This window comes from Bombina bombina, chromosome 12 (genome assembly GCF_027579735.1).
Source record: "Bombina bombina isolate aBomBom1 chromosome 12, aBomBom1.pri, whole genome shotgun sequence".
NCBI classification, from domain to species: domain Eukaryota; kingdom Metazoa; phylum Chordata; class Amphibia; order Anura; family Bombinatoridae; genus Bombina; species Bombina bombina.
The window spans coordinates 3308335-3336141 of NC_069510.1; the positions used below are offsets into that span (position 1 = coordinate 3308335).

The 27807-nt window shown below is 42.6% G+C and overlaps 1 protein-coding gene across 1 annotated transcript in view; it reads right to left on the reverse strand.

Moving 5' to 3' along the window:
- The window catches only part of LOC128643156 (sulfotransferase 1 family member D1), a 153915-nt gene that overhangs the window by 9267 nt on the left and 116841 nt on the right, over positions 1-27807 (reverse strand). The window contains exon 6 of the mRNA XM_053696125.1: positions 24147-24327. Within this exon, the coding sequence (XP_053552100.1) occupies positions 24147-24327 (181 nt within the window). The remainder of the gene's footprint in view (positions 1-24146; positions 24328-27807) is intronic.

The window sequence follows — 27807 nt, forward strand, 5'->3', positions numbered from 1 at the left end:
TAGAAAGTTGCTTAAAATTGCATGCTCTTACTGAATTACAAAAGAAAAAAATTGGGTACAGTGTCCCTTTAAAGCTGCTTTTTTACACTAACGCCAAACTCGTGATCTAGCCGTTAGATTTTACTGAAAGGGATTCTGTTAGTGAAAATGATAATTTAATGAATGTGGTTTAGTGTTTTTTGTTTTTTTACTCTTTTACAGCAGTTTAAGGATCATTTTTGTATTTTGTTTACTCAAAATTTACACCTTAGCAGCTTGCCTCTGTACTTCACACTAATTTATAGTCTCACTTTCTGAACTCTCTGTAGCTCTGCCGTTTGTTTACTTAAAAATGCAGTGGTTCCTCTCCCCCCCCCCCTTTGTGTGTGTCTGTCTGTCTCTCTCTCTCTCTCTCTCTATCCATCTCTCTCCTTATGTGTCGTTCTCACCCATGGTCTCTTTCTCTCTCTGTCTCTCTTCCTCCCCCTCTGACTCTCTCGTCCCTTATGTGTCTCTCTAACCCTCTGTGTGTGATTGTGTCTCTCTCTCTTTCTCTAACCCTCTGTGTGTGATTGTGTCTCTCTCTTTATCTAACCCTCTGTGTGTGATTGTGTCTCTCTCTCTCTTTCTCTAACCATCTGTGTGTGATTATGTCTCTCTCTTTCTTTCTCTAACCCTCTGTGTGTGATTGTGTGTGTCTCTCTCTCTAACCCTCTGTGTGCTGTTTGTCTATCTATCTTTCTCTCTCTCTAACCCTCTGTGTGTGATTGTGTCTCTCTCTCTCTCTCTCTTTCTCTCTCTCTAACCCTTTGTGTGTGATTGTGTCTCTCTTTCTCTCTCTCTCTCTCTCTCTAACCCTCTGTGTGTGATTGTGTCTCTCTCTCTTTCTCTCTCTCTCTCTCTCTCTCTCTCTCTCTCTAACCCTCTGTGTGTGATTGTCTCTCTCTCTCTTTCTCTCTCTCTAACCCTCTGTGTGTGATTGTGTCTCTCTCTCTAACCCTCTGTGTGTGATTGTGTCTATCTTTCTCTCTAACCCTCTGTTTGTGATTGTCTCACTTTCTCTAACCCTCTGTGTGTGATTGTGTCTCTCTCTCTCTCTCTCTCTCTCTCTCTCTTACCCTCTGTGTGTGATTGTGTCTCTCTCTCTAACCCTCTGTGTGTGATTGTGTCTCTCTCTTTCTCTCTCTCTAACCCTCTGTGTTTGATTGTGTCTCTCTCTTTCTCTAACCCTCTGTGTGTGATATTCTCTCTCTCTTTCTCTCTCTCTAACCCTCTGTGTGTGATTGTCTCTCTCTCTCTGTCTAACCCTCTGTGTGTGATTGTGTCTCTTTGTCTCTAACCCTCTGTGTGTGATTGTGTCTCTCTCTCTCTAACCCTCTGTGTGTGATTGTGTCTCTCTCTCTTTCTCTCTCTCTAACCCTCTGTGTGTGATTGTCTCTCTTTCTCTAACCCTCTGTGTGTGATTGTTTCTCTCTCTTTCTCTCTAACCCTCTGTGTGATTGTGTGTGTCTCTCTCTCTCTCTCTCTAACCCTCTGTGTGTGATTGTGTCTCTTTGTCTCTAACCCTCTGTGTGTGATTGTGTCTCTTTGTCTCTAACCCTCTGTGTGTGATTGTGTCTCTTTGTCTCTAACCCTCTGTGTGTGATTGTGTCTCTTTGTCTCTAACCCTCTGTGTGTGATTGTGTCTCTTTGTCTCTAACCCTCTGTGTGTGATTGTGTCTCTTTGTCTCTAACCCTCTGTGTGTGATTGTGTCTCTTTGTCTCTAACCCTCTGTGTGTGATTGTGTCTCTCTCTCTCTCTAACCCTGTGTGTGATTATGTCTCTCTCTCTCTCTAACCCTCTGTGTGTGATTGTGTCTCTCTCTCTCTCTAACCCTCTATGTGTGATTGTGTTTCTCTCTCTTTCTCTCTCTCTAACCCTGTGTGTGTGATTGTGTCTCTCTCTCTTTCTCTCTCTCTAACCCTCTGTGTGTGATTGTGTCTCTCTCTCTCTAACCCTCTGTGTGCGATTGTCTCTCTCTCTTACCCTCTGTGTGTGATTGTGTGTGTGTCTCTCTCTCTCTCTCTCTCTAACCCTCTGTGTGTGATTGTGTCTCTCTCTCTCTCTAACCCTCTGTGTGTGATTGTGTCTCTCTCTCTCTTTCTCTCTCTCTAACCCTATGTGTGTGATTGTGTCTCTCTCTTTCTCTCTCTCTAACCCTCTGTGTATGATTGTGTCTCTCTCTCTCTCTCTCTCTAACCCTCTGTGTGTGATTGTGTCTCTCTTTCTCTCTCTAACCCTCTGTGTGTGATTGTGTCTCTCGCTTTCTCTTTCTCTCTAACCCTCTTTGTGTGATTGTGTCTCTCTCTCTTTCTCTCTTTCTAACCCTCGATGTGTGATTGTGTCTCTCTTTCTATCTCTCTCTCTCTCTCTCTCTCTCTCTCTCTCTCACCCTTTGTGTATGATTGTGTCTCTCTCTCTTTCTCTCTCTCTAACCCTCTTTGTGTGATTGTGTGTCTCTCTCTCTCTCTCTTTCACGCTCTGTGTGTGATTGTGTCTCTCTCTTTCTCTCTCTGTAACCCTCTGTGTGTGATTGTGTCTCTCTCTCTCTCTAACCCTTTGTGTATGATTGTGTCTCTCTCTCTTTCTCTCTCTCTAACCCTCTTTGTGTGATTGTGTCTCTCTCTCTCTCTAACGCTCTGTGTGTGATTGTGTCTCTCTCTCTTTTTCTCTCTCTAACCCTCTGTGTGTGATTGTGTCTCTCTCTCTTTCTGTCTCTCTAACCCTCTGTGTGTGATTGTGTCTCTCTCTTTCTCTCTCTCTAACCCCCGATGTGTGATTGTGTCTCTCTCTCTCTCTCTCTCTCTCTCTCTCTCACCCTTTGTGTATGATTGTGTCTCTCTCTCTTTCTCTCTCTCTAACCCTCTTTGTGTGATTGTGTGTCTCTCTCTCTCTAACGCTCTGTGTGTGATTGTGTCTCTCTCTTTCTCTCTCTCTCTCTACACCTCTGTGTGTGATTGTGTCTCTCTCTCTAACCCTTTGTGTATGATTGTATCTCTCTCTCTTTCTCTCTCTCTAACCCTCTTTGTGTGATTGTGTCTCTCTCTCTCTAACGCTCTGTGTGTGATTGTGTCTCTCTATTTCTCTCTCTCTAACCCTCTGTGTGTGATTGTGTCTCTCTCTTACCCTCTGTGTGTGATTGTGTCTCTCTCTTACCCTCTGTGTGTGATTGTGTCTCTCTTTCTCTCTCTCTCTCTCTAACCCTCTGTGTGTGATTGTGTCTCTCTCTTTCTCTCTCTCTCTCTCTAACCCTCTGTGTGTGATTGTGTCTCTCTCTATTTCTATCTCTCTCTAACCCTCTGTGTGTGAATGTCTCTCTCTCTTTCTCTCTCTAACCCTCTGTGTGTGATTGTGTCTCTCTCTCTCTAACCCTCTGTGTGTGATTGTGTCTCTCTCTCTTTCTCTCTCTCTCTAACCATCTGTGTGTGATTGTGTCTCTCTCTCTTTCTCTCTCTAACCCTCTGTGTGTGATTGTGTCTATCTTTCTCTCTAACCCTCTGTTTGTGATTGTGTCTCACTTTCTCTAACCCTCAGTGTGTGATTGTGTGTCTCTCTAACCCTCTGTGTGTGATTGTGTCTCTCTCTCTTTCTCTCTCTCTAACCCTCTGTGTGTGATTGTGTCTCTCTCTCTTTCTCTCTCTCTCTAGCCCATTGTGTGTGATTGTGTCTCTCCCTCTCTCTCTTTCTCTCTCTAATGCTCTGTGTGTGATTGTGTCTCTCTCTCTTTCTCTCTCTCTAACCCTCTGTGTGTGATTGTGTCTCTCTCTCTTTCTGTCTCTCTAACCCTCTGTGTGTGATTGTGTCTCTCTCTTTCTCTCTCTCTAACCCTCGATGTGTGATTGTGTCTCTCTTTCTCTCTCTCTCTCTCTCTCTCTCACACCCTTTGTGTATGATTGTGTCTCTCTCTCTTTCTCTCTCTAACCCTCTTTGTGTGATTGTGTCTCTCTCTAACGCTCTGTGTGTGATTGTGTCTCTCTCTTTCTCTCTCTCTAACCCTCTGTGTGTGATTGTGTCTCTCTCTTTCTCTCTAACCCTCTGTGTGTGATTGTGTCTCTCTCTCTTTCTCTCTCTCTAACCCTCTGTGTGTGATTGTGTCTCTTTCTCTCTCTCTCTCTCTCTCTCTCACGCTCTGTGTGTGATTGTGTCTCTCTTTCTCTCTCTAACCCTCTGTGTGTGATTGTGTCTCTCTTTCTCTCTAACCCTCTGTATGTGATTGTCTCTCTCTCTCTCTAATGCTCTGTGTGTGATTATGTCTCTCTCTCTCTAACCCTGTGTGTGTGATTGTGTCTCTCCCTCTCTCTCTTTCTCTCTCTCTATAATGCTCTGTGTGTGATTGTCTCTCTCTCTCTCTAATGCTCTGTGTGCGATTGTGTCTCTCTCTCTCTCTCTAACCCTGTGTGTGTGATTGTGTCTCTCCCTCTCTCTCTTTCTCTCTCTCTATAATGCTCTGTGTGTGATTGTCTCTCTCTCTCTCTAATGCTCTGTGTGCGATTGTGTCTCTCTCTCTCTCTCTAACCCTGTGTGTGTGATTGTGTCTCTCCCTCTCTCTCTTTCTCTCTCTCTATAATGCTCTGTGTGTGATTGTCTCTCTCTCTCTCTAATGCTCTGTGTGCGATTGTGTCTCTCTCTCTCTCTCTAACCCTGTGTGTGTGATTGTGTCTCTCCCTCTCTCTCTTTCTCTCTCTCTATAATGCTCTGTGTGTGATTGTGTCTCTCTCTCTCTCTTTCTCTCTAACCCTCTGTGTGTGATTGTGTCTCTCTTTCTCTCTAACCCTCTGTGTGTGATTGTGTCTCTCTTTCTCTCTAACCCTCTGTGTGTGATTGTGTCTCTCTCTATTTCTATCTCTCTCTAACCCTCTGTGTGTGAATGTCTCTCTCTCTTTCTCTCTCTAACCCTCTGTGTGTGATTGTGTCTCTCTCTCTCTAACCCTCTGTGTGTGATTGTGTCTCTCTCTCTTTCTCTCTCTCTCTAACCATCTGTGTGTGATTGTGTCTCTCTCTCTTTCTCTCTCTAACCCTCTGTGTGTGATTGTGTCTATCTTTCTCTCTAACCCTCTGTTTGTGATTGTGTCTCACTTTCTCTAACCCTCAGTGTGTGATTGTGTGTCTCTCTAACCCTCTGTGTGTGATTGTGTCTCTCTCTTTCTCTCTCTCTAACCCTCTGTGTGTGATTGTGTCTCTCTCTCTTTCTCTCTCTCTCTAGCCCATTGTGTGTGATTGTGTCTCTCCCTCTCTCTCTTTCTCTCTCTAATGCTCTGTGTGTGATTGTGTCTCTCTCTCTTTCTCTCTCTCTAACCCTCTGTGTGTGATTGTGTCTCTCTCTCTTTCTGTCTCTCTAACCCTCTGTGTGTGATTGTGTCTCTCTCTTTCTCTCTCTCTAACCCTCGATGTGTGATTGTGTCTCTCTTTCTCTCTCTCTCTCTCTCTCTCTAACCCTCTTTGTGTGATTGTGTCTCTCTCTCTCTAACGCTCTGTGTGTGATTGTGTCTCTCTATTTCTCTCTCTCTAACCCTCTGTGTGTGATTGTGTCTCTCTCTTACCCTCTGTGTGTGATTGTGTCTCTCTCTTACCCTCTGTGTGTGATTGTGTCTCTCTTTCTCTCTCTCTCTCTCTAACCCTCTGTGTGTGATTGTGTCTCTCTCTTTCTCTCTCTCTCTCTCTAACCCTCTGTGTGTGATTGTGTCTCTCTCTATTTCTATCTCTCTCTAACCCTCTGTGTGTGAATGTCTCTCTCTCTTTCTCTCTCTAACCCTCTGTGTGTGATTGTGTCTCTCTCTCTCTAACCCTCTGTGTGTGATTGTGTCTCTCTCTCTTTCTCTCTCTCTCTAACCATCTGTGTGTGATTGTGTCTCTCTCTCTTTCTCTCTCTAACCCTCTGTGTGTGATTGTGTCTATCTTTCTCTCTAACCCTCTGTTTGTGATTGTGTCTCACTTTCTCTAACCCTCAGTGTCTGATTGTGTGTCTCTCTAACCCTCTGTGTGTGATTGTGTCTCTCTCTCTTTCTCTCTCTCTCTAACCCTCTGTGTGTGATTGTGTCTCTCTCTCTTTCTCTCTCTCTCTAGCCCATTGTGTGTGATTGTGTCTCTCCCTCTCTCTCTTTCTCTCTCTAATGCTCTGTGTGTGATTGTGTCTCTCTCTCTTTCTCTCTCTCTAACCCTCTGTGTGTGATTGTGTCTCTCTCTCTTTCTGTCTCTCTAACCCTCTGTGTGTGATTGTGTCTCTCTCTTTCTCTCTCTCTAACCCTCGATGTGTGATTGTGTCTCTCTTTCTCTCTCTCTCTCTCTCTCTCTCTCACACCCTTTGTGTATGATTGTGTCTCTCTCTCTTTCTCTCTCTAACCCTCTTTGTGTGATTGTGTCTCTCTCTAACGCTCTGTGTGTGATTGTGTCTCTCTCTTTCTCTCTCTCTAACCCTCTGTGTGTGATTGTGTCTCTCTCTTTCTCTCTCTCTAACCCTCTGTGTGTGATTGTGTCTCTCTCTCTTTCTCTCTCTTTAACCCTCTGTGTGTGATTGTGTCTCTTTCTCTCTCTCTCTCTCTCTCTCACGCTCTGTGTGTGATTGTGTCTCTCTTTCTCTCTCTAACCCTCTGTGTGTGATTGTGTCTCTCTTTCTCTCTAACCCTCTGTATGTGATTGTCTCTCTCTCTCTCTAATGCTCTGTGTGTGATTATGTCTCTCTCTCTCTAACCCTGTGTGTGTGATTGTGTCTCTCCCTCTCTCTCTTTCTCTCTCTCTATAATGCTCTGTGTGTGATTGTCTCTCTCTCTCTCTAATGCTCTGTGTGCGATTGTGTCTCTCTCTCTCTCTAACCCTGTGTGTGTGATTGTGTCTCTCCCTCTCTCTCTTTCTCTCTCTCTATAATGCTCTGTGTGTGATTGTCTCTCTCTCTCTCTAATGCTCTGTGTGCGATTGTGTCTCTCTCTCTCTCTCTAACCCTGTGTGTGTGATTGTGTCTCTCCCTCTCTCTCTTTCTCTCTCTCTATAATGCTCTGTGTGTGATTGTCTCTCTCTCTAATGCTCTGTGTGCGATTGTGTCTCTCTCTCTCTCTCTAACCCTGTGTGTGTGATTGTGTCTCTCCCTCTCTCTCTTTCTCTCTCTCTATAATGCTCTGTGTGTGATTGTGTCTCTCTCTCTCTCTCTCTCTCTTTCTCTCTAACCCTCTGTGTGTGATTGTGTCTCTCTTTCTCTCTAACCCTCTGTGTGTGATTGTGTCTCTCTTTCTCTCTAACCCTCTGTGTGTGATTGTGTCTCTCTCTATTTCTATCTCTCTCTAACCCTCTGTGTGTGAATGTCTCTCTCTCTTTCTCTCTCTAACCCTCTGTGTGTGATTGTGTCTCTCTCTCTCTAACCCTCTGTGTGTGATTGTGTCTCTCTCTCTTTCTCTCTCTCTCTCTCTAACCATCTGTGTGTGATTGTGTCTCTCTCTCTTTCTCTCTCTAACCCTCTGTGTGTGATTGTGTCTATCTTTCTCTCTAACCCTCTGTTTGTGATTGTGTCTCACTTTCTCTAACCCTCAGTGTGTGATTGTGTGTCTCTCTAACCCTCTGTGTGTGATTGTGTCTCTCTCTCTTTCTCTCTCTCTAACCCTCTGTGTGTGATTGTGTCTCTCTCTCTTTCTCTCTCTCTCTAGCCCATTGTGTGTGATTGTGTCTCTCCCTCTCTCTCTTTCTCTCTCTAATGCTCTGTGTGTGATTGTGTCTCTCTCTCTTTCTCTCTCTCTAACCCTCTGTGTGTGATTGTGTCTCTCTCTCTTTCTGTCTCTCTAACCCTCTGTGTGTGATTGTGTCTCTCTCTTTCTCTCTCTCTAACCCTCGATGTGTGATTGTGTCTCTCTTTCTCTCTCTCTCTCTCTCTCTCTAACCCTCTTTGTGTGATTGTGTCTCTCTCTCTCTAACGCTCTGTGTGTGATTGTGTCTCTCTATTTCTCTCTCTCTTACCCTCTGTGTGTGATTGTGTCTCTCTCTTACCCTCTGTGTGTGATTGTGTCTCTCTCTTACCCTCTGTGTGTGATTGTGTCTCTCTTTCTCTCTCTCTCTCTCTAACCCTCTGTGTGTGATTGTGTCTCTCTCTTTCTCTCTCTCTCTCTCTAACCCTCTGTGTGTGATTGTGTCTCTCTCTATTTCTATCTCTCTCTAACCCTCTGTGTGTGAATGTCTCTCTCTCTTTCTCTCTCTAACCCTCTGTGTGTGATTGTGTCTCTCTCTCTCTAACCCTCTGTGTGTGATTGTGTCTCTCTCTCTTTCTCTCTCTCTCTAACCATCTGTGTGTGATTGTGTCTCTCTCTCTTTCTCTCTCTAACCCTCTGTGTGTGATTGTGTCTATCTTTCTCTCTAACCCTCTGTTTGTGATTGTGTCTCACTTTCTCTAACCCTCAGTGTGTGATTGTGTGTCTCTCTAACCCTCTGTGTGTGATTGTGTCTCTCTCTCTTTCTCTCTCTCTAACCCTCTGTGTGTGATTGTGTCTCTCTCTCTTTCTCTCTCTCTCTAGCCCATTGTGTGTGATTGTGTCTCTCCCTCTCTCTCTTTCTCTCTCTAATGCTCTGTGTGTGATTGTGTCTCTCTCTCTTTCTCTCTCTCTAACCCTCTGTGTGTGATTGTGTCTCTCTCTCTTTCTGTCTCTCTAACCCTCTGTGTGTGATTGTGTCTCTCTCTTTCTCTCTCTCTAACCCTCGATGTGTGATTGTGTCTCTCTTTCTCTCTCTCTCTCTCTCTCTCTCTCTCTCTCACACCCTTTGTGTATGATTGTGTCTCTCTCTCTTTCTCTCTCTAACCCTCTTTGTGTGATTGTGTCTCTCTCTAACGCTCTGTGTGTGATTGTGTCTCTCTCTTTCTCTCTCTCTAACCCTCTGTGTGTGATTGTGTCTCTCTCTTTCTCTCTCTCTAACCCTCTGTGTGTGATTGTGTCTCTCTCTCTTTCTCTCTCTCTAACCCTCTGTGTGTGATTGTGTCTCTTTCTCTCTCTCTCTCTCTCTCTCTCACGCTCTGTGTGTGATTGTGTCTCTCTTTCTCTCTCTAACCCTCTGTGTGTGATTGTGTCTCTCTTTCTCTCTAACCCTCTGTATGTGATTGTCTCTCTCTCTCTCTAATGCTCTGTGTGTGATTATGTCTCTCTCTCTCTAACCCTGTGTGTGTGATTGTGTCTCTCCCTCTCTCTCTTTCTCTCTCTCTATAATGCTCTGTGTGTGATTGTCTCTCTCTCTCTCTAATGCTCTGTGTGCGATTGTGTCTCTCTCTCTCTCTCTAACCCTGTGTGTGTGATTGTGTCTCTCCCTCTCTCTCTTTCTCTCTCTCTATAATGCTCTGTGTGTGATTGTCTCTCTCTCTCTCTAATGCTCTGTGTGCGATTGTGTCTCTCTCTCTCTCTCTAACCCTGTGTGTGTGATTGTGTCTCTCCCTCTCTCTCTTTCTCTCTCTCTATAATGCTCTGTGTGTGATTGTCTCTCTCTCTCTCTAATGCTCTGTGTGCGATTGTGTCTCTCTCTCTCTCTCTAACCCTGTGTGTGTGATTGTGTCTCTCCCTCTCTCTCTTTCTCTCTCTCTATAATGCTCTGTGTGTGATTGTGTCTCTCTCTCTCTCTTTCTCTCTAACCCTCTGTGTGTGATTGTGTCTCTCTTTCTCTCTAACCCTCTGTGTGTGATTGTGTCTCTCTTTCTCTCTAACCCTCTGTGTGTGATTGTGTCTCTCTCTCTCTCTAACCCTGTGTGTGTGATTGTGTCTCTCTCTCTCTCTCTCTCTTTCTCTCTCTCTAACCCTCTGTGTGTGATTGTGTCTCTCTTTCTCTCTAACCCTGTGTGTGTGATTGTGTCTCTCTCTCTCTTTCTCTCTCTCTAACCCTCTGTGTGTGATTGTGTCTCTCTTTCTCTCTAACCCTCTGTGTCTCTCTCTCTCTCTCTCTCTCTCTAACCCTGTGTGTGTGATTGTGTCTCTCTCTCTCTCTCTCTTTCTCTCTCTCTAACCCTCTGTGTGTGATTGTGTCTCTCTTTCTCTCTAACCCTCTGTGTCTCTCTCTCCCGCGAGTGCTTTTCTGTGTTTCTAAATACACAAAATATAAAGGTATAAAGAAGGTGCTAAAAAAGCTCTAAGTGTTAAAGATAAGGAGAGTAGTTAAATATTGCAATGCACCAACTTTAGTCTGCCTAGAGCGAGGGAGATGTCTTCAAGCGTGATGAATAGGATAATGAAGCTTTTCTGTAATTAATCCTTTTGGGCTTTCTACTTTATTTGGATACTGTATATATAAGCGATACACCTTGCATGAACCTTGTATAAATGTATCTAAAATCCGTAATGGAACCACCTTATGAGAACTGGAATAAATAAATCAGATAAATGTAGATATAAAAAAGTTTTACTATTTGATCCTAAAACAAACAATATTGCATTGAATTACATAGATCAGATAAATACAGATAAAAACGTTTAATATATGATCCTAAAACAAACAATATTGCATTGAATTACATAGATCAGATAAATACAGATAAAAACGTTTAATATATGATCCTAAAACAAACATACATTTGTACACTTTCCAAACATAAAAATGGTCATTTCTAAAAAACAAATTGCAGATACTCCTCAATCAATAATTCTAATGATATAGCCCACATATAATATAGATGATCCTAGGGCGAAAGAAAGAGACAGCGCAGCCACACATCAAGGTAGTAGTTTCACAATTTTAATTCACACTCAAAAAGTAATGCACTTACAGAGCATAAGCATTGGAATATCCTGCAGGCTGACCCTGTGTTAGGACCCCATTTAGAGCCTTATCCAGTAACCATCTTTAAGAAAAATAAGAACATCAAAAATATTTTAGCACCATCAAGACTAAGAGAATTGAATAACAAAAAGAAAGGGACACTCTCAGATTGGTGTATAAATAAAGGAGGTACCTTTAAATGTGGTAGACTTAACTGTTGCATGTGCAATCTCATTAGTAAAGGTGATAGTGTGTACAATTGGGATTGTTCTAAGGAATTCAAGATTAAAGACAAAGCTTCTTGTGTATCCATATATGCGGTGTATTATCTTATGTGTGATTGCAATTTGATTTACGTAGGAAGAACGAAAAGGAAAGTCAAACGCCGCATATATGAACACATAGAGAATATAACAAAAGGATATGAGAATCATAGTCTGTCTGAACACTTTAGGAAGGTGCATAATAAAAATCCAAATAGTCTAAAGGTGAAAATTCTAGAGATCATACCACAGACAGTGGGTAATGAGCAGCAGAGACTAATGCACCTTAGAAAATGTGAAACTAAATGGATTCACTTACTTAACTGTATGGCCCCAAAAGGGTTAAATGTTGACATAGACTTACAAGCCTTTATGCTCTGAACTAGTATCCCTTGTCTTGGTTTCATCTTGCTTTTGTGCTAACTCTCTCTTTTTCATTATATAGGTTTCATTATATAGGTTCCTTTAAAGAATTAAGAAAAACGAATTCTTATCAATTTTAGTAATTTTAAAATGTGTGCAAAATATTTCTTGTAAATTTTAGTTTTCTTTTACAGTATGCAAAAGTTGCGGTTTTATTATTAATAATATTTTTTACACCATTTTGTCAATCAGGCAATGTTAAAGTTTTAAATATTTTTACGCTGTTTATATTAATTTGTATTTTGTAATTTATGCAGTCTATTAAATTGTAAATCTAAAATGACTAATAGCAATATGTTGCTACGATTGTTCAGATGTTTGTTTTAGTCTAAGTGGGACTTATCATTTACAACACAAGAGGCTTGTCCGTATACTAATACCGGATAGGTCAGTTATCATCCAATTAGAACCCACAAACGGATGTAAATAGTGACTCACGGGAGCGTGCAGGACAGCATCACTTCCTCTTGAGAAAGTCTGGATAGCACAGACGAAACGCGTTGGGGGCGGAGCCAAGGACGGCTTTGATTCATTGAGACTGTGTGTTTGCAAACAACATTGAAGCGGCAGTATCGATAGCCGTGAACCTGAATAGATCCCTGAAAGAACTGGGACTTGCTTAATGCGATATCTTTATTGTCTGTCTGTAAGTGCATTACTTTTTGAGTGTGAATTAAAATTGTGAAACTACTACCTTGATGTGGGGCTGCGCTGTCTCTTTCTTTCGCCCTAGGATTTTCAATTAAAGAGAGCGTTTGGAAACAAGCCTCTGGAACCAGCTGCACCTCATTTTCAAATTTGTGAATAGGAGTTGGCAATACTATTCCTGCAACCAATATAGCCATACGAGTGTACTCCTAAGACTACTTCCCTGCAGTGGGTAATATCATTTTGAAAAACACATCAGTGTTTTTTTTACCTGCGGTTTTGATTCACTTATGGTTTTTACATACCTGTTGTACTGTTTTTAATTTATTCTTACTTATTTATCTTTTTTATCAACAAATGGGTTTATGAACATGTATGAATATTTTTATTGATTTACCAGTGTGCAATATCTATTTAACAACTGTGAATTGTTCATAGCCATTTGCCATATTATCTAAAGTACTTTAATTTCACATCCACCCCTCCACCTAGTTGCGCTGTGAATACTTTAAGTGTAATATAATATAGATGGCAGATAGTAATTGGCAGTATTTATGTATACACCTTTTTAGGAAATTGAAGCAAACTAGTACTCTAGTAACAACTAATATCACTATGGTACTTATAAGAGGCGCCTAGGTGTAACAAACTGAAACAAGTAAATGACTTAAATGCAGGGTCTATAAATGACTATAGGCAAGATTAAACAATAATATCTATAGTGTACAAACTGTCATCCAAAATGAGATGGCATGTGAAGGAAAAGTCCTTAATGTCCGTAATGTGAAGTTCCAGGAGAGATGTTCCAGACAGAAGGGCCGCTCCTCTGAGGTGTCACGCCACGACACAAGGATAAGAAATCTAGATAAATCAAAATAGAGGGCGCCACACGGTGCAGATCAAATGGTAAATGATATAACAAGCAACAAAGGAATCCTACTCACGAGATGTAAAGCACAGATGTGCAAAAACAGCAGTCCGGAACCACTTGTCGTCCGGTAGACCAATGGAAATGATCACAGGGGTGGATCCTCGTCTCGCCAGGGAGAGTCCAGGGATGCCTGGGGCAGGAGTCAGTCAGCAAATAAGAGATCCAACAGTGACCAGTCCCACACCTCAAATGACTAGAAAGGAGACTAGACCAGCTCCAAAAGGTCAATGATTCAAAATTCAAGAAGGTCGGCAGCAAGTGAGGAGATAAATAAATCTTTAAAATTTATTAAAATGGTAAAAACATAAGCAACGCGTTTCTCAGTGTAACACACGGTTTCATCAGGCTGTATAACAAACAAACTCACAGCTGCCATATTTAAACCCTAGACAACCAATCAGATTGAGGAAAAAATTCCAACCCCTTACCAGGTAATACCATGTTTACATGGGGGGGGGGGGAGGAATAAGAAATATATGTTAAATAAAATTTAATATACAACATGTAGAGATCTACACATAACGTATAATATGTACACACATACAATTAGTAAAAAGTAAAAAAATATACTTTCTCCAGAGGACAACTGATCATCTTTAATATGTATAGAATGAGAAAATTATAAGAAAAATTGACACCAGACAAAACTGCTAATGGTACATTCCAATGGTCAGCAAAATAAAATAAAATAAAAAAACGTATCTATCCTATTGAAGTAGGATTCATAAAAAATTCCATTTAGTATTGCTACTATAAGCAGTGAAATAGGGAAGGGAAATACATAATTCATTATATAACCAAATGTGATCAGAATTGAAAGAATTCTATGTGCACAAATTTAATAAGGTGTCAGGTTGAAAAGGGAGGAGGGCGTGTTTGAAGACATACATGGTGTAATAGGGGCAATCAAAAAATCTATAGTAAAAAGAAAAAGGAAAAAAACCATACGAGACCAACTAGACTTCTTACTTAAGAAGCATAAAATAGATGTTTAGCAAAAATTTATTAGCTTATGAATACTATCAATAATACTCTATTTGACCTATTCTATGAGATGTGCGTGAACTAAGTTGTCAAGACAACAGGGGAGGTTAATGCATACCATTGGTGTCAGTATGATTTATTTTATTTTCTTTTGCTGACCATTGGAATGTACCATTAGCAGTTTTGTCTGGTGTCAATTTTTCTAATAATTTTCTCATTCTCTACATATTAAAGATGATCAGTTGTCCTCTGGAGAAAGTATATTTTTTACTTTTTACTAATTGTATGTGTGTACATATTATACGTTATGTGTAGATCTCTACATGTTGTATATTAAATTTTATTTAACATATATTTCTTATTCCCCCCCCCCATGTAAACATGGTATTACCTGGTAAGGGGTTGTAATTTTTTCCTCAATCTGATTGGTTGTCTAGGGTTTAAATATGGCAGCTGTGAGTTTGTTTGTTATACAGCCTGATGAAACCGTGTGTTACACTGAGAAACGCGTTGCTTATGTTTTTACCATTTTAATAAATTTTAAAGATTTATTTATCTCCTCACTTGCTGCCGACCTTCTTGAATTTTGAATCATTGACCTTTTGGAGCTGGTCTAGTCTCCTTTCTAGTCATTTGAGGTGTGGGACTGGTCACTGTTGGATCTCTTATTTGCTGACTGACTCCTGCCCCAGGCATCCCTGGACTCTCCCTGGCGAGACGAGGATCCACCCCTGTGATCATTTCCATTGGTCTACCGGACGACAAGTGGTTCCGGACTGCTGTTTTTGCACATCTGTGCTTTACATCTCGTGAGTAGGATTCCTTTGTTGCTTGTTATATCATTTACCATTTGATCTGCACCATGTGGCGCCCTCTATTTTGATTTATCTAGATTTTTAGGAAATTGGTATATTTTCAGTTTGTTTAATATCTTGTAAAATTACCCCTCCTAATGCGGTACATATGGTCCATTAAATAGTAGTGGCCAACCACCATTAAACTTCTCATATTTCTTTACACACGCAATATGGAGAAAGTTCAGGTCAATACTGATAGTTCAGGTCAATACTGATAGTCTTAGAAAGCAAGTCTGTATCTTGGGAAGATTCTGTATATTGCCTGCTGTGCAGGTTATCTTACCCTTTTCTGTATGCGGCTTGTAACAGACTGACCTCCGCTAAACAAGCGGTTGACGTATGGCTCTCACCGGTTTCTTCAAACTTGCGCAAGTTACCTTTGGGGACCGGGCTTCCTTTCCTGCATTTAGTACTGGTTGTACGCAGGAATTGGTGCAATCTTCCATTCTACCTTTGCAGCTCCCAAATGCTGATTTTCACCTCCGCAAGTGCACAGCTTCTGGTTATTAAATGAGTAATCCCTAATAGAATTTCTTCTTCCTAGCCACTGCCTCAGCAGTCTCTGACGTCACCGCACGTCACTGCCTTTCTGGTACCTAAAATTACGTACACCATGGAGGGCACATCAAAATACTTGTTTAACTGTATTGATAAGGATAGACTACGCCAGTAATTTCGGAGTCATTTAGGATATTTAGAACCTCCTTAGGTAGCCAACGGATGTGTTCAAGCTTAAACTGAAAGAAACCACTTTAATATCAGATAAAGGTATTACCCAGACAATGTCTGAGATTTTCCCCTTATATACTACCGAAGTATCTTCCTAATCAGACATCAGGGATGAAACATTCAGAATAGCTACAACTGTCTCTGATTAAATACACTTCATCAAGCATTTTCCCTGTCGCATGGGAAAAGCAGACAATGCAACAGATATCGCCAATGACATTAACAAAGCGGTGTCTTACAAAGTAACTCCAGATGGAGTTTGTGAGGAAATGCAGGGCACTGCATGTGTGGGCTATAATATTTTATGGACACTTAGGAGAATTTTTTTTCCCCACATTTGTTTAAAAACATAAGGTGACACTTAGTATGGTCTCTTAACCTCTTAAGGACATATGACGGAATTTTCCCATCATAAAACAATTGAGCAAACTGGAAGCTGTGTCCTTAAAGGGTTAAACCAATCTGACTCACATATGGAAGTCTTAACTTTTTTAATAAAAATTAACAAATAACAAACGTTACCGTCACTTTAAATTTTAAAGTGTAAGTTTTTATTTTTATGAGGTCAGAAATTACAGAATAGATAGATGAGGTACTTGAGTACTGCAAACCCCCTCTACACCTCAGCTTGACCCAGCTGAGGTGCCTGCCAGCCTCTCTCCTCAGCTGTAGCGCTGTCCTTTTAAGCGCAAACACTCAGACTTAAATTCCTCCATTCCTTCCGATAACCAGAAGTGCAAGGAAGGAGGTGCTGACTCCTAAGCAAAACTGTTAGGAAGAAGTGCACAACTAAATTGGCGCCACCCAAGCTCCACCCATCGTGGGCGTTCTAATATCCATCTCCCGGTCGCCATTATATTTTTCCTAAGTTCAGCTACCGGGAGCAAAATAACAGACTGAACAGCTTCAGTTTAGGCAGCTGCTCAGTCCGTTTGCTACGATTTAACAGAGAAACCCCCTCACACTGAGCTAGCTCTCTGCCAAACAGCTCATCGTAGTCTCATATGTAATCTCCCGGTCGGCTATGATAGCTATGAGACTGCCGGGAGATGAGTCACATGTCAAATTCACCCCAGTGTCCTCCAAGCTGCCATAATGTCCCCTAATACACTAGGATAAACTTTAAAAAGAGTCCAAGTTCAATGAGGTCTGAATAAAAATAATAAAGTGCCCAAACTTTTTCTGAGTATTCTTCTACCCCCAGAAATAAAATCAGCACTTACCTCATCTACTGCCTCGCAGTAAGGCAGTTCCCAGGTTTGAGAGGTCTTCTCCCTCACATGGACCTGTAAATAAACGAAAGTCCTAAGTAATATCCCTCAGTTTTTCAGAGTTAGGGCAGCATCAATATATGGGAGGCGCAGTGAGAATTATGTCCCACAAGTTCCCATTGCTCTAAAGCCACCACTGCTCTACTGAAGAGACTGATATGGACTATGGCTACACCCTAGAACAAAGCAGCACAATCTTGTACTACTTTAAAAATAATAAAATCTTGAAAGAAGATCTTTTTCCAACACCTAATTTACCACCTCCTTGCACTTAACGTAGGCAAAGAGAATGACTGGGTGGGAGGGAAGGGAGGTGATATTTAACAGCTTTGCTGTGGTGCTCTTTGCCGCCTCCTGCAGGGCAGAAGTGGTATTCCCATTAGTAATTAAGATGATCTGTGGACTCATCGTGTCATTAAAAATAAATACCTACTCCACCTCCTTGCCTGTTTCTAGGCCTCAGGGTGTGGCTGAAGTGTAGACTCCCATGTGACAGAGCAGCAGGGGAAGCTGTGTCTGAGGGAGACAGGTTTCTGTGAGAGCCCGAAGGTTGAGGGAGTAGGAGATGAATAGAAGTGAGATTGTTGCACACAGATTGAGAGTTCCAGAGTGCACAAGTGAAGGGGATGTTTCATTTAGTTACAAGAGGAACTTGGATAAGGTTTCCAGAGTTCTGGTGTTTAGCTTGAAGCATACATGGGTGGGTGAGTTTAGGAAGTTGTGGGGGACCAGGATTGTGGGATATATCACCAGCAATTAGCATGAGTAAGAGGGAGAGTGACATAAGATGAGATACAGATTTGCAGTATTGAGAGTGTCTTTGCAATGTGGAGCAGGGAGGAGAGAGAGAGAGAGTTTAGGAATATATGAAGTTTATGAGAGCAGAAGTGAGGTGATGATTAAAGGGATGGGCTGGTGAATGTAGTATGTGGTGAGGGAAAAGAAGTAAATGAAAGGTATAGTTTATTAAACAGACCAGAGATAGCAAAGAGAAACCATAATGATATGGAACATTTTGCAAAAAGGGAATCAGTGAGATACATAAAACACAATATTACAATACTTGCCTAGAGTATTGCCCTTGTCCAATCCTTGTATAATTCTTATCTTAATGCCTCACTAAAAAAATTCCAACTTCACAAATGTGACAATTTGAGATAGCTGAGTAAGCTCCCCGCACAACTGAGGAAGTAAACAAAGCTGAAGATGTCTCATGTGAAAACTGAAGCTGAAATCATGAGACCCAGAACTTCCATACAAAGAGCAACCAAGGGTAAGGTCAGTAGGTGCTGGGTGTATAGGAAGAGGTATTAGCAGCAGGTAAGGTCAGTAGGTGCTGGATGTATAGCAAGAGGTATTAGTAGCAGGTAAGGTCAGTAGGTGCTGGGTGTATAGGAAGAGGTATTAGTAGCAGGTAAGGTCAGTAGGTGCTGGGTGTATAGGAAGAGGTATTAGCTGCAGGTAAGGTCAGTAGGTGCTGGGTGTATAGGAAGAGGTATTAGCAGCAGGTCAGTAGGTGCTGAGTGTATAGGAAGAGGTATTAGCAGCAGGTAAGGTTAGTAGGTGCTGGGTGTATAGGAAGAGGTATTAGCAGCAGGTAAGGTCAGTAGGTGCTGGGTGTATAGGAAGAGGTATTAGCAGCAGGTAAGGTCAGTAGGTGCTGGGTGTATAGGAAGAGGTATTAACAGCAGGTAAGGTCAGTAGGTGCTGGGTGTATAGGAAGAGGTATTAGCAGCAGGTAAGGTCAGTAGGTGCTGGATGTATAGGAAGAGGTATTAGCTGCAGGTAAGGTCAGTAGGTGCTGGGTGTATAGCAAGAGGTATTAACAGCAGGTGAGATCAGTAGGTGCTGGGTGTATAGGAAGAGGTATCAGCAGCAGGTAAGGTCAGTAGGTGCTGGGTGTATAGGAAGAGGTATAAGTAGCAGGTAAGGTCAGTAGGTGCTGGGTGTATAGGAAGAGGTATAAGCAGCAGGTAAGGTCAGTACGTGCTGGGTGTATAGGAAGAGGTATTAGCAGCAGGTAAGGTCAGTAGGCGCTGGGTGTATAGGAAGAGGTATTAGCAGCTGATGAGGTCAGTAGGTGCTGGGTGTATAGGAAGAGGTATTAGCAGCGGGTTAGGTCAGTAGGTGCTGGGTGTATAGCAAGAGGTATTAGCAGCAGGTAAGGTCAGTAGGTGCTGGATGTATAGGATGAGGTATTAGCAGCTGGTAAGGTCAGTAGGTGCTGGGTGTATAGGAAGAGGTATTAGCAGCAGGTAAGGTCAGTAGGTGCTGGGTGTATAGGAAGAGGTATTAGCAGCTGATGAGGTCAGTAGGTGCTGGGTGTATAGGAAGAGGTATTAGCAGCGGGTTAGGTCAGTAGGTGCTGGGTGTATAGCAAGAGGTATTAGCAGCAGGTAAGGTCAGTAGGTGCTGGATGTATAGGATGAGGTATTAGCAGCAGGTAAGGTCAGTAGGTGCTGGGTGTATAGGAAGAGGTATTAGCAGCAGGTAAGGTCAGTAGGTGCTGGGTGTATAGGAAGAGGTATTAGCAGCAGGTAAGGTCAGTAGGTGCTGGGTGTATAGGAAGAGGTATTAGCAGCAGGTAAGGTCAGTAGGTGCTGGGTGTATAGCAAGAGGTATTAGCAGCAGGTAAGGTCAGTAGGTGCTGGGTGTATAGCAAGAGGTATTAGCAGCAGGTAAGGTCAGTAGGTACTGGGTGTATAGGAAGAGGTATTAGCAGCAGGTAAGGTCAGTAGGTGCTGGGTGTATAGGAAGAGGTATTAGCAGCAGGTGAGGTCAGTAGGTGCTGGGTGTATAGGAAGAGGCATTAGCAGCGGGTTAGGTCAGTAGGTGCTGGGTGTATAGGAAGAGGTATTAGCAGCAGGTAAGGTCAGTAGGTGCTGGGTGTATAGGAAGAGGTATTAGCAGCTGATGAGGTCAGTAGGTGCTGGGTGTATAGGAAGAGGTATTAGCAGCGGGTTAGGTCAGTAGGTGCTGGGTGTATAGGAAGAGGTATTAGCAGCAGTTAAGGTCAGTAGGTGCTGGGTGTATAGGAAGAGGTATTAGCAGCAGGTGAGGTCAGTAGGTGCTGGGTGTATAGGAAGACGTATTAGCAGCAGGTAAGTTCAGTAGGTTCTGGGTGTATAGGAAGAGGTATTAGCAGCTGTTAAGGTCAATAGGTGCTGGGTGTATAGGAAGAGGTATTAGCAGCAGGTAAGGTCAGTAGGTGCTGGGTGTATAGGAAGAGGTATTAGCAGAAGGTAAGGTCAATAGGGTGCTGGGTGTGTAGGAAGAGTTATTAGCAGCAGGTAAGGTCAGTAGGTGCTAGGTGTATAGCAAGAGGTATTGGCAGCAGATAAGGTCAGTAGGTGCTGGGTGTATAGGAAGAGGTATAAGCAGCGGGTTAGGTCAGTAGGTGCTGGGTGTATAGCAAGAGGTATTAGCAGCAGGTAAGGTCAGTAGGTGCTGGATGTATAGGATGAGGTATTAGCAGCAGGTAAGGTCAGTAGGTGCTGGGTGTATAGGAAGAGGTATTAGCAGCAGGTAAGGTCAGTAGGTGCTGGGTGTATAGGAAGAGGTATTAGCAGCAGGTAAGGTCAGTAGGTGCTGGGTGTATAGCAAGAGGTATTAGCAGCAGGTAAGGTCAGTAGGTGCTGGGTGTATAGGAAGAGGTATTAGCAGCAGGTAAGGTCAGTAGGTGCTGGGTGTATAGGAAGAGGTATTAGCAGCAGGTAAGGTCAGTAGGTGCTGGGTGTATAGGAAGAGGTATTAGCAGCAGGTGAGGTCAGTAGGTGCTGGGTGTATAGGAAGAGGCATTAGCAGCGGGTTAGGTCAGTAGGTGCTGGGTGTATAGGAAGAGGTATTAGCAGCAGGTAAGGTCAGTAGGTGTTGGGTGTATAGGAAGAGGTATTAGCAGCTGATGAGGTCAGTAGGTGCTGGGTGTATAGGAAGAGGTATTAGCAGTGGGTTAGGTCAGTAGGTGCTGGGTGTATAGGAAGAGGTATTAGCAGCAGTTAAGGTCAGTAGGTGCTGGGTGTATAGGAAGAGGTATTAGCAGCAGGTGAGGTCAGTAGGTGCTGGGTGTATAGGAAGACGTATTAGCAGCAGGTAAGTTCAGTAGGTTCTGGGTGTATAGGAAGAGGTATTAGTAGCAGGTAAGGTCAGTAGGTGCTCGGTGTATAGGAAGAGGTATTAGCTGCAGGTAAGGTCAGTAGGTGCTGGGTGTATAGGAAGAGGTATTGGCAGCAGATAAGGTCAGTAGGTGCTGGGTGTATAGCAAGAGGTATTAACAGCAGGTGAGATCAGTAGGTGCTGGGTGTATAGGAAGAGGTATCAGCAGCAGGTAAGGTCAGTAGGTGCTGGGTGTATAGGAAGAGGTATAAGCAGCAGGTAAGGTCAGTAGGTGCTGGGTGTATAGGAAGAGGTATAAGCAGCAGGTAAGGTCAGTACGTGCTGGGTGTATAGGAAGAGGTATCAGCAGCAGGTAAGGTCAGTAGGTGCTGGGTGTATAGCAAGAGGTATTAACAGTAGGTGAGATCAGTAGGTGCTGGGTAGATAAGAAGAAATATTAACAGCAGGTGAGATCAGTAGGTGCTGGGTGTATAGGAAGAGGTATTGGCAGCAGGTAAGGTCAGTAGGTGCTGGGTGTATAGGAAGAGGTATTAGCAGCAGGTAAGGTCAGTAGGTGCTGGGTGTATAGGAAGAGGTATTGGCAGCAGGTAAGGTCAGTAGGTGCTGGGTGTATAGGAAGAGGTATTAGCAACAGGTAAAGTCAGTAGGTGCTGGTTGTATAGGAAGAGGTATTAGCAGCAGGTAAGGTCAGTAGGTGCTGGGTGTATAGGAAGAGGTATTAGCAGCAGGTAAGGTCAGTAGGTGCTAGGTGTATAGCAAGAGGTATTGGCAGCAGGTAAGTTCAGTAGGTGCTGGGTGTATAGGAGGAGGTATTGGCAGCAGGTAAGGTCAGTAGGTGCTGGGTGTATAGCAAGAGGTATTAGCTGCAGGTAAGTTCAGTAGGTGCTGGGTGTATAGGAGGAGGTATTGGCAGCAGGTAAGGTCAGTAGGTGCTGTATGTATAGCAAGAGGTATTGGCAGCAGATAAGGTTAGTAGGTGCTGGATGTATAGCAAGAGGTATTGGCAGCAGATAAGGTCAGTAGATGCTGAGTGTATAGTAAGAGGTATTAGCAGCAGGTAAGGTCAGTAGGTGCTGGGTGTATAGGAAGAGGTATTAGCAGCAGTTAAGGTCAGTAGGTGCTGGGTGTATAGGAAGAGGTATTAGCAGCAGGTGAGGTCAGTAGGTGCTGGGTGTATAGGAAGACGTATTAGCAGCAGGTAAGTTCAGTAGGTTCTGGGTGTATAGGAAGAGGTATTAGTAGCAGGTAAGGTCAGTAGGTGCTCGGTGTATAGGAAGAGGTATTAGCTGCAGGTAAGGTCAGTAAGTGCTGGGTGTATAGGAAGAGGTATTGGCAGCAGATAAGGTCAGTAGGTGCTGGGTGTATAGCAAGAGGTATTAACAGCAGGTGAGATCAGTAGGTGCTGGGTGTATAGGAAGAGGTATCAGCAGCAGGTAAGGTCAGTAGGTGCTGGGTGTATAGGAAGATGTATAAGCAGCAGGTAAGGTCAGTAGGTGCTGGGTGTATAGGAAGAGGTATAAGCAGCAGGTAAGGTCAGTACGTGCTGGGTGTATAGGAAGAGGTATCAGCAGCAGGTAAGGTCAGTAGGTGCTGGGTGTATAGCAAGAGGTATTAACAGCAGGTGAGATCAGTAGGTGCTGGGTAGATAAGAAGAAATATTAACAGCAGGTGAGATCAGTAGGTGCTGGGTGTATAGGAAGAGGTATTGGCAGCAGGTAAGGTCAGTAGGTGCTGGGTGTATAGGAAGAGGTATTAGCAGCAGGTAAGGTCAGTAGGTGCTGGGTGTATAGGAAGAGGTATTGGCAGCAGGTAAGGTCAGTAGGTGCTGGGTGTATAGGAAGAGGTATTAGCAGCAGGTAAGGTCAGTAGGTGCTGGGTGTATAGGAAGAGGTATTAGCAACAGGTAAAGTCAGTAGGTGCTGGTTGTATAGGAAGAGGTATTAGCAGCAGGTAAGGTCAGTAGGTGCTGGGTGTATAGGAAGAGGTATTAGCAGCAGGTAAGGTCAGTAGGTGCTGGGTGTATAGGAAGAGGTATTAGCAACAGGTAAAGTCAGTAGGTGCTGGTTGTATAGGAAGAGGTATTAGCAGCAGGTAAGGTCAGTAGGTGCTGGGTGTATAGGAAGAGGTATTAGCAGCAGGTAAGGTCAGTAGGTTCTGGGTGTATAGGAATAGGTATTAGCAGCAGGTAAGGTCAGTAGGTGCTGGGTGTATAGGAAGAGGTATTAGCAGCAGGTAAGGTCAGTAGGTTCTGGGTGTATAGGAAGAGGTATTAGCAGCAGGTAAAGTCAGTAGGTGCTGGTTGTATAGGAAGAGGTATTAGCAGCAGGTAAGGTCAGTAGGTGCTGGGTGTATAGGAAGAGGTATTAGCAGCAGGTAAGGTCAGTAGGTGCTAGGTGTATAGCAAGAGGTATTGGCAGCAGGTAAATTCAGTAGGTGCTGGGTGTATAGGAGGAGGTATTGGCAGCAGGTAAGGTCAGTAGGTGCTGGGTGTATAGCAAGAGGTATTAGCTGCAGGTAAGTTCAGTAGGTGCTGGGTGTATAGGAGGAGGTATTGGCAGCAGGTAAGGTCAGTAGGTGCTGGATGTATAGCAAGAGGTATTGGCAGCAGATAAGGTTAGTAGGTGCTGGATGTATAGCAAGAGGTATTGGCAGCAGATAAGGTCAGTAGATGCTGAGTGTATAGTAAGAGGTATTAGCAGCAGGTAAGGTCAGTAGGTGCTGGGTGTATAGCAAGAGGTATTGGCAGCAGATAAGGTCAGTAGGTGCTGGGTGTATAGGAGGAGGTATTGGCAGCAGATAAGGTCAGTAGGTGCTGGGTGTATAGGAAGAGGTATTAGCAGCAGGTAAGGTCAGTAGGTGCTGGGTGTATAGGAGGAGGTATTAGCCGCAGGTAAGGTCAGTAGGTGCTGGGTGTATAGGAAGAGGTATTAGCAGCAGATAAGGTCAGTAGGTGCTGGGTGTATAGGAGGAGGTATTGGCAGCAGATAAGGTCAGTAGGTGCTGGGTGTATAGTAAGAGGTATTAACAGCAGGTGAGATCAGTAGGTGCTGGGTAGATAAGAAGAAATATTAACAGCTGGTTGGTAGGATTATAGATACATCACAGACCATAGTGGACACTGAAGTTTTTAGGAAATCACATGGTTTTGGGACCACTTGTGCTACTGGTGCCGTCTGCCAGTTTAGGGACTGTGATACTCACCTTTTCTCATAAAAATGCCCTGCGACTGGTCCAGTATATGCTTAGGGAATGTAGAGTTGTTGGCCATTGGATTTTTCTTCATCTGCTCGAAGGACGTCAGACGCACAATGTTCGTCAGCACCTCCTCTGGCAGATCTTTGTTCAGGAACTCAATGAGTTTGCGCACCTCCTGCAAGCGGTTCTATAGGGCAAAGGAAGGATCTTGTGACTACACAATGTGACCGGTACACAAGGGTGTGCTGGTGACAGACGGGGAGAGAGTGCGGAGCAGGTTATATAGAAAGAATAACACGTGTCTAGTTAATGTGTAATTTGCTAGATTTTTTTCTTTTGTTATTTCTCCTGGTTTATTGTATCCTGGTTTGGATATTGTTACAATAAAGGAACAGTCTCTTATACCATCAAAGGGGCAATGTACTGCAATGTGCCCACTTTAATGTGCTTCTAATTTTATATTCACCTGCTGGAGTGTATTTAATTGTTAACAAATAGCACCTTTACCTTTGTTTTCTCATATGAAATAGCTGTTCTACCTGCATAAATAGCTAAAGAAAAGCTATGTAAACGACAAAGGAGAAGAAATGACTCCCCCATTGAGATAAGACAAGGAGGCCTTTGTTTGTATACAGAGTGATATAATATTGAGAAATGTTCTACCTGCAAGGTCAGCTCATTTTTTGTTGAGTTGGGGTTTGAAAGGGAAAAAACATAATTTATGTAAGAACCTGATAAATTTATTTCTTTCATATTGGCAAGAACCCATGAGCTAGTGACGTATGGGATATACAATCCTACCAGGAGGGGCAAAGTTTCCCAAACCACAAAATGCCTATAAATACACCCCTCACCACACCCACAATTCAGTTTAACGAATAGCCAAGCAGTGGGGTGATAAAGAAAGGAGTAAAAAGCATCAACAAAGGAATTTGGAAATAATTGTGCTTTATACAAAAAAATCATAACCACCATAAAAAAGGGGGTGGGCCTCATGGACTCTTGCCAATATGAAAGAAATGAATTTATCAGGTAAGTTCTTACATAAATTATGTTTTCTTTCATGTAATTGGCAAGAGTCCATGAGCTAGTGACGTATGGGATAGCAATACCCAAGATGTGGAACTCCACGCAAGAGTCACTAGAGAGGTAGGGATAAAATAATAACAGCCATTTTCCGCTGAGAAAATTAAATCCACAACCAAAAAAAATAAGTTTTTCTCATAAATGAAAGAAAAAAAACTTAAAACATAAGCAGAGAAATCAAACTGAGACAGATACCTGAAGAACTTTTCTACAAAAAACTGCTTCTGAAGAAGCAAATACATCAAAACGGTAGAATTTAGTAAATGTATGCAAAGAAGACCAAGTTGCTGCTTTGCAAATCTGATCAACTGAAGCTTCATTCTTAAAAGCCCACAACGTGGAGACTGATCTAGTAGAATGAGCTGTAATTCTCTGAGGCAGGGCCTGACCCGACTACAAATAAGCCTGATGAATCAAAAGCTTTAACCAAGATGCCAAGGAAATGGCAGAAGCCTTCTGACCTTTCCTAGAACCAGAAAAGATAACAAATAGACTAGAAGTCTTCCTGAAATCTTTAGTAGCTTCAACATAATATTTCAAAGCTCTTACCACATCCAAAGAATGTAAAGATCTTTCCAAAGAATTCTTAGGATTAGGACACAAAGAAGGGACAACAATTTCTCTATTAATGTTGTTAGAATTCACAACCGTAGGTAATAATTTAAATTTAGTCCGCAAAACTGCCTTATCCTGATGGAAAATCAGAAAAGGAGATTCACAAGAAAGAGCAGATAATTCAGAAACTCTTCTAGCAGAAGAGATGGCCAAAAGGAACAACACTTTCCAAGAAAGTAGTTTAAAGGGACACTGAACCCAAATTTGTTCATGATTCAGATACAGCATGCAATTTTAAGCAACTTTCTAATTTACTCCTATTGTAAAATTTTATTCATTCTCTTGGTATCTTTATTTGAAATGCAAGAATGTAAGTTTAGATGCCGGCCCATTTTTGGTAAACAACCTGGGTTGTTCTTGCTGATTGGTGGATAAATTCATCCACCAATAAAAAAAAGTGTTGTCCACAGTTCTGAACCATAAAAAAGCTTAGATGTCTTCTTTTTCAAATAAAGATAGCAAGAGAATGAAGAAAAAATAATAATAAGATTAAATTAGAAAGTTGCTTAAAATTGCATGCTCTATCTGAATCACGAAAGAAAAAAATTGGGTTAAGTGTCCCTTTAATGTCCAAATAATGCATAGGCTCAAAAGGAGGAGCCTGTAAGGCCTTAAAAACCAAATTAAGACTCCAAGGAGGAGAGATTGATTTAATAAACAGGCTTGATACAGACCAAAGCCTGTACAAAACAGTGAATATCAGGAAGCTTAGCAATCTTTCTGTGAAATAAAACAGAAAGAGCAGAGATGTGTCCCTTTAAGGAACTTGCAGACAAACCTTTATCCAAACCATCCTGAAGAAACTGTAAAATTCTAGGAATTCTAAAAGAATGCCAGGAGAATTTATGAGAACACCATGAAATATAAGTCTTCCAAACTTGATAATAAATCTTCCTAGAAGCAGATTTACGAGCCTGTAACAAAGTATTGATCACTGAGTCAGAGAAACCTCTATGTCTAAGCACTAGGCATTCAATTTCCATACCTTAAAATTTAATGATTTGAGATCCTGATGGAAAAATGGACCTTGAGACAGAAGGTCAAGCCTTAATGGAAGTGGCCAAGGTTGGCCGTTTGACATCCGAACAAGATCCGCATACCAAAACCTGTGAGGTCATGCTTAAGCTACCAGCAACACAAACTATTATTCCATGATGATTTTGGAAATCCCTTTTGGAAGAAGAACTAGAGGCGGAAAGATATAAGCAGGTTGGTAACACCAAGGAACTGCTAACACATCCACTGCTTCCGCCTGAGGATCCCTGGACCTGGACAGGTACCTGGGAAGTTTCTTGTTTAGATGGGAAGCCATCAGATCTATTTCTGGAGCACTCCACATCTGAACAATCTGAGAAAATACATCTGGATGGAGCGACTACTCCCCCAGATGTAAAGTCTTACGGCTGAGATAATCCACTTCCCAATTGTCTATACCTGGGATATGAACTGCAGAAATTAGACAGGAGCTGGATTTCGCCCAAGCAAGTATCCAATATACTTCTTTCATGGCTTGGGGACTGCAAGTCCCACCCTGATGATTGACATATGCCACAGTTGTGATATTGTCTGTCTGAAAACAAATGAACGGTTCTCTATTCAACAGAGGCCACACCTGAAGAGCCCTGAAGATAGCACAGAGTTCTAAAATATTGATTGGTAACCTCGCCTCTTGAGGTTTCCAAACCCCTTGTGCTGTCAGAGATCCCCAGACAGCTCCCCAACCTGAAAGACTTGCATCTGTTGTGATCACAGTCCAGGTTGGACGAACAAAAGAGGCCCCTTGAACTATATGATGGTGATCTAACCACCAAGTCAGAGAGAGTCGAACATTGGGATTTAAGGATATTAATTGTGATATCTTTGTATAATCACTGCACCATTGGTTCAGCATACAAAGCTGGAGAGGTCTCATATGAAAACGAGCAAAGGGGATCGCGTCCGATGCTGCAGTCATGAGACCTAAAAC